At 44.7% G+C, this 8,987-nt stretch overlaps 1 protein-coding gene across 2 annotated transcripts in view; it reads right to left on the bottom strand.

Annotated features, from left to right (window-relative positions):
* Positions 1-8,987, bottom strand: part of Ccdc125 (coiled-coil domain containing 125) — a 29,163-nt gene continuing 20,176 nt past the window's right edge. For both annotated transcript variants that reach the window (XM_029544141.1, XM_021208737.2), the window contains 5 exons: positions 7,128-7,243; positions 5,051-5,158; positions 3,684-3,855; positions 3,065-3,195; positions 1-1,221 (listed from right to left, as the gene is read on the bottom strand). In XM_029544141.1, coding sequence (XP_029400001.1) covers positions 913-1,221; positions 3,065-3,195; positions 3,684-3,855; positions 5,051-5,158; positions 7,128-7,243 — 836 coding nt within the window. In that variant the 3' untranslated portion in view covers positions 1-912. The remainder of the gene's footprint in view (positions 1,222-3,064; positions 3,196-3,683; positions 3,856-5,050; positions 5,159-7,127; positions 7,244-8,987) is intronic.

The raw sequence follows: 8,987 nt of genomic DNA, 5'->3' as shown, positions 1-8,987 counted from the left end.
CATCAGGGTCTGTCTGTGTCTCACTGGGGTCTAGGCTGGCTGTCCTGGAAGCCTCAGGCATCCACTGCCTCTGCATCTCTAGCATCAGGTTACAAACATGCTTCGACTATACCTGGCTCTTCATGTGGCTGCTGAGGACCAAACTCTGTCTCGTGCTGGCATGGCACACACTTTGCCATGAGCTATCGATCCAGCTCCATAGATATTTTTAAATTTTTCCCAAGGTTGAATATTTGTTTATAAGATATAGACATTGAAACTGTCACAAAATATGGAAATTAGTTTATAAAAAAATGTCAACACAAATACTAAGACATTTCTTGAAGGACATGTGTTAAGGGTTTGCTTGCTTAAGCTGAATCCTAAAATTCAAAGGGGGGAATGTCATAACACATATATCAATACATGTATTAAGATATCATAATGAAACTTACAACTTTGTAAATTACTATACTAATAAATTTTTAAAACACCTTGAAAGCATACAGCTTCTTAATATTGACATTTATATAGTTGTTCTTCTGTTTTGGCAACAGTCTTAATGTAATCTAATTACCCCTCAAACTCACAGTAGTTCTCCTGCCTCAACCTCCCAAGTGCTGGAATTTACAGAAATGAGCTTCCAGACAAAGTCTTTGCAATGCCNAACATCAAACCCAAGGCCCGTTTGGTTTCATTCTTCCAAGACAGGATTTCCTTATGAAGCATTTGTGCTGGAGCTCACTCTTTAGAACAGGCTGGCCTCAAAGTCAGAGATTGCCTGCCTCTGCTTCCTGAATGCCAGGGTTAAAGGCATGCGCTACCATGCGCTGAACCCATGCCTCAGGCACACTAACCAAATGTCTACCTCTGAGCTNCGTTTCCAGCTCCAAAGTCTGACTTTTAGAATCTCTAATTCTAACTTTAAGTGGCTTACTTGTAAAATAAAGTTGATGGCAAAGACCAGGATCTTTTAAGAGTTCTTGGGCAGTCTGAAACTTTTTGAGGATGCTGTATTGAACAGATGCAACCCATGGGTTCAGAAACATGATTTGAATGTACTGGATCACGCAGACCGCAGAGCTCTGAAGCATCCTGCCAGGCAGTTTTGAATGAGAAAGTCTGGCTCATGGGGACTTTTTCTTTATTCCTTTTTGAGGCAGTTTCTTTGTCTTCCAGTGCGCGAGCAAGCATGTAACTAACCTTCCTCTGGTGAGCCAGTGCTTCTTCTTTATCATTCAACTGTAAACACAGAAGTTAGAAAGACATGGACCGGGCTGGTGAGATGGATCAGTGGGTAAGAGCACCCGACTGCTCTTCCAAAGGTCCAGAGTTCAAATCCCAGCAACCACATGGTGGCTCACAACCATCCGTAACAAGATCTGATGCCCTCTTCTGGAGTGTCTGAAGACAGCTACAATGTACTTACATATAATACATAAATAAATCTTTAAAAAAAAAAAAAAGAAAAGAAAAACATGGACCAGTTAGTAAGTCGTGGGATAGATGCAGAACACGGAGTATTGCATCTTATCAAAATATTGCATCCTAAATGTTAGATCAATAGTATTTTAGAATAATTGAATCCAATGCTGGAGGAATTAAGTTAAATTCAATATTAACTCTGTATTCACGTTTATATTTGTGAGTGCCATGGACCACATGTTAGGGTTAGAGAACAACTTGCTGAAGTCAGTTCTTTTACCCGGCAGGGCCTGGGACCAAATTCAAATTGTATGGCTTGGCAGCAAGTTCCTATACTTACTGAGCCGTTTCCCTGGCTGCAATTGTGCTTTCTCTCCCTGCAAGTTAGGTTTTCTTGGTGTAACAGTCCAGCTGTTCTGAAACTCAGTGTTAGACTCCGCTGGCCTCAGTCCGCTTCACTAAAAGCTTGTGCCACCGCCACCTAGCTTGTGCTGTTTTTTTATTTAAAATTTTTATGTATGTGTGTGTGTGCCATGCGTGTGCAGGTATCCAAGAAGGCCAGAAGAGGGCATCAGATCTCCCAAACTTATTTACAGGTGGCTCTGAGGCACGCAGAGCCGATGCTGGCAACCCAGGCCTTGCAGAAGAGACATAAGTGCTCTTAACTAAGGAGCCACACTGAGCCTCCCCCCCTCCCCCCCCCAGGACTTGTCTTAAGGTGGCAGAGGGTGGGGCAGGGGAGGGAGGGGGCAGTAATGAGGAAGTTCATCATGTAAAGGTACTCGCCAGGCAAGCTAGGTGCAGAGTTCAATCCTTAGAACCCCGGGAAAAGTGGAAGGAAAGCCCTGACCCACAGAGCTGTCCTCTGACTTCATGTGCCTGCGTGCCCACGTCTGCTTCATACATACAAGAACAATAAATGTTTCTTTTAAGTTACTTCTGGTTAGTCCTGTAAGTCACCTAGAGACGGACGGGGAAGACTGTGTATGTAATCCCAGCATGTACTTATTTCTGAAGGAATATTTAAAGCTGTATTTAAAACTCTTTTTATGTATTTATATACAAATAAATATGCCATCAGAACTAAAGTGTCTTTGTTTGAAGTACTTGAGTCAGTGTCTTAGTTTAGCCAGCTAGCTGTGGGATGGCTGAGTCTGGGCCTTGTTAATGATTTAAGGATATTTTGACAAAATGTCTGGGACACTTCAATGCCCGGAGCTATACATGAATACAGGCAGCTGAAATGGTTGGAACGAGTCACTGACCCCTCCTCAGATGGGGAACTTTAAACCTACACAAAAAGGGCCTGCATGGAAAGGGGATGGCCCTTGGTCTTGCAAAGATTCTATGCCCCAGTGTAGGGGAAAGCCAGGGCCAGGAAGCGGGAGTGGGTGGATTGGGGGAGAGGGGGAGGGGAATAGGGAATTTTTGCAAAGGAAGCTAGGAAAGGGGATAACATTTGAAATGTAAATAAAGAAAAATCTAATTAAAAAGAAAAGGGGGGGGGTCTGCATGGAAGTGGACACAGTTGGCAAGGAGATGGTGGAGAGTGGTACCAGGAGAGAAGAGGCCTTCAGAGGTAAGCATGGCTGAGGATAGGAGGAACACGGATTAGCAACTGCAGCCCCTAAAGGAAAACAAGCAGAGCAACAGTACTAACCAAATCTATCATCATCTTAAAGACCTCTTGCTTATTGTCTCGGTCTTCAGCGCCCTTGGAACTGTTTTCTGAAGGGAGTATCCCCAGTAGTCTTTGCCCCAAGGTCTTCTTTCTCCTTTGTGCCGGATATCCTAAGGGTCAATGAGAGACTCTAGCTGAGAAAAATCCACTTACTGACCGAAGTAAAGGAGCCAAGGCTAATGAACAGCTAAGTCAGTCCGGAGGCTATTCTCCCAAAACCACAAGGACCAGTGTTGCAGGTGGTATATCCTGATGGAGCAGTATGGATTTTAGGGTGGGGTGGGGGCCGGGCATGCTTCTGGAAACTTGGTGCTCAGGCCCCAGGTCATCACAGTCCCCAGATGCAGCAGAAATCCAGGTCTACATGTGAGATTTCCCAGTTTTAAATGTTGGTCCATACCCAGCATCACATAGGCCTGACAGAAGTGCACCTGTACCTACTGAGCTATGTTCAGGCCCCAGCACTTGCTAAACTTAAAATGAGTTAACAACTACATGAAAAATCTCAATCATCTCTCTCTTTCCAGTGCTCCACTGAACTTTATCATATCCCAAAGCAACTAAAAGCCCCCGTTCTTGCCACGTGCGCCACAGGTACCATCCTCTGCCTGGCGTTGCCTGTTGATCCACGTTGCCGCTCTTCTACACAGATCCCCTCCAGCCAGTCTCAGCGCCTGGTCATTTTTCCTCCTTAACTGCTGCTCAAAAGCGATTCTGAATGCATCTGCCGTTATGTGCGCCTCGTCCTTACTCTTCTGCAGAGTTTCCAACTGAAAGAGCATCGGGGAGCCATCAGAGGTGAAGCCGGGATCAGTTTTGTGTACTAATCTCTGTATCCCTCACCTCTATCCCATCTCGGCTTGTCTGCTTAAATCAGCACTTGCCCATTCCGCCAGCACTCAGGCCTTGTGACTCGACTCCCTGACAGTCCAGTTCTTGAAACTCATTACCCAGGCTTGGCCCTGTGTCTGTCTGTCCTGCCCAAATCCTGGAGGAAGGACACTTTCTAATACCTCCCCTAGCTGAACCTCAGAGAGTCTAATCTATGTGATTATGTGCTGTACTTAAGGGGTAGCTAATGTTTGGCAGTTAGCCTTCCTATGTGGTCTAAAGGCTTTAAAGTCTATATCTTCAAAAAGCCAAAGGTGGCCAGGCATAGTGGTGCATGACTTTAACCCCAGCACTGGAGAGCTAGAAGGAGAGAGATCTCTGAGTTCGAGGCCAGCCTTATCTATAGACTAGACAAGAGCTACACAGAGAAACTCTATCTCAGAAAGCCAAAAAGAAAAAAGGTAAAACTTTTAGAATTATGTTAAAAATCACACATTTGGTTTATAAACATTCATAATTAAAGTCCAATTATGAGGGCAACTATCAGTTGATTACATGCCTGGCCTGTTGACACTAAACATCTTTCCTCCACGGTGGTTAGCATCCTGCTAACCTATGAGGGAACTGAGGCTGATCTGACCCAAAGCCACACAGACAGCAACCGATGGATGGCGCTAATGCACTACCGTGTGCAGCTAGTTAAGTGCGTTAAGTGCATCTGTGTGCAGCTAGTTAAGTGCAATAAGTGCATAAAGGTGCCTTGTTCTTCCCATCCCCCAGTGTTAACTCTACCGATTTTAAGTGTAAACACACCTTTTACTCTCTACTAATTCTATTAACTGTACTTTGGGGACCAGGGATAAATGAGAAAGTATGACTTTAAGCACTGTTAACTATACAGGTAGTCAAACAACTTTAGATGGCTTCAGATTTCACGCAACATGCCATGCATATTTTGGAACCAGATAAAGGAAACCTAGCGCACAAGTTAATGCCATCGCATAAAACCAAGCCTACACCGCACGGCCAGTGAGCCTAAGATGAAGTTCATGATCTCAAATGCAGCCATTTATTCTACTGCCAATAAAGAAGCTGAGCCAAAGCCTCTGCGGTCACGCTGATGTGAATACGTACCTCGTGTCTGAGCTGAAGAACCAGTTTCCGAGTGGATGCTGCCATCTTGGCACAAGAACAGGGGCTCCCTCCAGGACCATGACACAGGCAGGCTCCAAGGACCGCAAGCTTGAAAGCAGAAGGATCGCCTGTTACCAAGAGCTACCAAGTGTCGTGTCGTCTTAACCACATATAAACAGCCCTCCACGTGCTGCTCATGCCTCAGGCCCCAAAAGTGGAAAGTGTACGTGTGTGTAAAATAGTTTTAATTATAATAAATATATGTTATAAATGAGATCTGATGCCCTCTTCTGGGGTGTCTGAAGACAACTACAGTGTACTTACATATAATAAATAAATAAATATTTTTTTTTAAAAAAAGATTTTAGCCTAACCAAGCAGTTAACAGTAACACCCACCATGTGTGCTTCCTGTGACACATGGCCCTTAGAGCCAGCATTCAGTGTCCCCTGCCCTCCAACAAGACTGTGCTCAGAATGAACAGGGAATGTCAGTTTGCCCCTGGGGAAAGCAACCATCCTTCCATTCTTTTTTTCTTTTTTTTTTTTTTAAAGATTTATTTATTTATTATATGTAAGTACACTGTAGCTGTCTTCAGACACCCCAGAAGAGGGAGTCAAATCTCGTTGAGGATGGTTGTGAGCCACCATGTGGTTGCTGGGTTTTGAACTCAGGACCTTTGGAAGAGCAGTCGGGTGTTCTTACCCGATGAGCCATCTCACCAGCCCCATCCTTCTATTCTTAAAAAAAAAAGTCTCTGCAGTCATGCTCTATATTTTAAATATTTCTTGGGTAATGACTGTGGTGAAGTTACCTGTTGCCCTGCCCCGCTCAAAACTTGACTAAGGCTCACAATGAAGAAACAAGGTCATCCCTGGTTGACCACTGTAAGTCAAGGAAAAACAAGAGCCTTGTATTTTCTCTGTTGTTTTGTTTGTTTAAGATTTATTTTATTTATGTGAGTACACCATAGCTGTCTTCAGACACACCAGAAGAAGGTATCAAATCCTACTACAGATGGTTGTGAGCCACCATGTGGTTGCTGGGAATTGAATTCAGGACCTTTGGAAGGAAGAGCAGTCAGTGCTCTTAACCACTGAGCCATCATCTCTCTAGCCCAAACCTTGTATTTTTCAATCATTTTAGCAGCTAGGCTAAATTTACTAGTTTTATAGGGATTGTCCTTGTATTTTAAAGTTTCATAAGGAACTTACTAGAAAATTATCTAAATCCAGTCTGCCTAGGTGTAAACTCCTAACCGTATGACAGAAGATGACACGTCCTCATTTCTCTCACCTCATGTGCGATGTAGAGCTTGAGCCAATGTAAGGGTTAAATGTGTCTTTTTTTTTTTTTTTTTTTTTTTTTGGTTTTTCAAGACAGGGTTTCTCTGTATAGCCCTGGCTGTCCTGGAACTCACTCTGTAGACCAGGCTGGCCTCGATCTCAGAAATTTGCCTGCCTCTGCCTCCCAAGTGCTGGGATCAAAGGCGTGCACCACCACCACCCAGCTTAAATGTGTCAATCTTAGACACTACAGACACAGCAGTGCTTGTTCTTGGTAACAGTTGCTTTTCACCCGGGGCTCTCCAGTGAGTGGAAGGTGTGCTGCTTATAAATCCCTTTGTCCCTCACAGACCACACATCAGCAGATCTCTGCTCTGAAGCTGGGTAAGCCACAGGTTCCCTTGTCACTGTGGGAAGGTAACGGAACCTACCCAGCCTTAGGTGGATGACACCCCTTTGCGGCCCTTCAGTGAGGAGAAAGTGTGTAAGTCTTCAGAAAGAGCCAGCTCCGCCCAGCCGCAAGGCATAGCTCATGCAGCGTGTGCTGTATGTAACTCAACAAAAAAATGAGTGGGGTAGGAGACAGCTAGCCCATACCGGAGTCCAACAACTGTGTCCCTCAGGCATGGTAGGAAGAGTTGGCAAGAAGCAACCTGGGCAATGCTATTGGGCTCAGGCACCCTCGTCTGAGTGTTTGTGTAGCTAAGTATGTTGCCATCCTAGAACAGGCAGCAGGGAAAGCAGACAGGCGATGCCCCTCCCCCATCCACCTTTCCTAGGTGCGCACGTACCTCGAGACCTGATACCTCTGTAAAGCCACTCTCCTCTTGACCCATGTTCTCCTGAGCCATCTTCTGCTGTTTGATATCAAGCATGGCAAGGACCTCCAAGTACCGCTGATTCAAAACTAGGAAGGGCCACACACAACAGTGTTAGTTGTGAGGCCAGGACTATAGAGAGTTATACCAGTGCCTTACACTCATTCCCTCTAAGCAACACATGCATCAGACGTTACCCAAAGATTGGGCTCCATCCAGAAAAACCAACCTGATGAAACAGCAGGTATCATGGGAGAAAGGACATTTTTATTTTTATGTATGAGAGGCTTCTGATCTCCTGGAACTGGAGTTACAGACAGTAGTGAGCTGACATGTGGGTGTTGAGTATTGAAACAGGTCCTCTGGAAGAGCAGCCAGTACTCTTAACTGCTAAGTCATCTTTCCAGCTCTGTAATAGCTACTTCTAATGGGGAAGCCTCGTTTGGTTTTTCGAGACAGGGTTTCTCTGTATAGCCTTGGCTGTCCTGGAACTCACTTTGTAGACAAGGCTGGCCTCGAACTCAGAAATCTGCCTGCCTCTGCCTCCCGAGTGCTGGGATTAAAGGCATGCGCCGCCACGCCCAGCATGGAGAAGCCTCTTAACTCTGCTACCCAGGCCTCTAGGGAAGTTTGGAGATTTTTGGGTGGGTGAGTGGGTGGGGATTTCAAGACAGGGTTTCTCTATGTAGCCCTAGCTGTCCTAGAACTCATTTCATTACCAGGCTGGCCTGGAACTCACAGAGTGCCTGACTTCCTAGTACTGGGATTAAAGGCATTTACCACCACCATTCAGTGAAATTTTTTAAAAAATATTTATTTATTTATTTATTATATGTAAGTACACTGTACCAGCCCTACATATTCACTTTTTAAAAAACGTGTAGGGCTGGAGAGATGGCTTAGTGGTTAAGAGCACCAACTGCTCTTCCAAACGTCCCAAATTCAAATCCCAGCAACCACTTGGTGCCTCACAACCACCCGTAATTAGATCTGTCGCTCTCTTCTGGGGTGTCTGAAGACAGCTACAGTGTACTTACATATAATAAATAAATCTTTGGGCCAGAGCGAGCAGGAACTGAGCAAGGGGAATAATAATAATAATAATAAATCTTTGTGGGGGAGCAAGCAGAGCAAGGGGAGTTAACCAGAGGGAGCAGAGGTCCTAAAAATTCAATCACAGCCACATGAAGGCTCCCAACCATCTGTTCAGCTACAGTGTACCCATATACATAATATAAATCTTTTTTTAACAAAGGTGAATATGTAAGGTAAATTATTCTGAGTCTCTGCAGACTGCTCTGGGAATCTTTTCAGAATAAGCATTCCAATACCAATGGGACTGGAAGGGATGAGACATCACCTGCAGACCAAAGCCAGGACAGTTCCTGAAAGGCATCGATGCTGGGTCTAGTTTGTATTCTCATTTGATACTCTAAAACCGCAAGGTGGGGTGGAGAGCAAGCAGGCAAGGGTGAGACTTGACAGAAGCCCAAGTGGCCGCAGGTTGTCAGGGGCAATAGTCCATGATCTTCCTCCAGGCCATTGTTAGGCAGCAAGTGAAGTTGTGTCTGCCAAACAGGCAGCACAAGCTATGGTTTAAACCAGTAGATAAATCAATAAAGCACTATGTTAATAACTGGTCTTTTCCTATTTCAGACAATGAGGGGACCAGATAATAAGATCTCCTGTAACTGTACTCATATCAAATGTGCAGGTTACCCAAATTCCAATAGATTTTTTTCTTTTAAGAACTCTCAAGTCAGGTGTAGTGGCACAGTTTTTTTTTGTTTTTTGTTTGTTTGTTTTTCGAGTCAGGGTTTCTCTGTATAGCCC

Source organism: Mus pahari, chromosome 11, assembly GCF_900095145.1.
Source record: "Mus pahari chromosome 11, PAHARI_EIJ_v1.1, whole genome shotgun sequence".
NCBI classification, from domain to species: Eukaryota; Metazoa; Chordata; class Mammalia; order Rodentia; family Muridae; genus Mus; species Mus pahari.
This window is presented reverse-complemented; position numbering and strand designations above follow the sequence as displayed.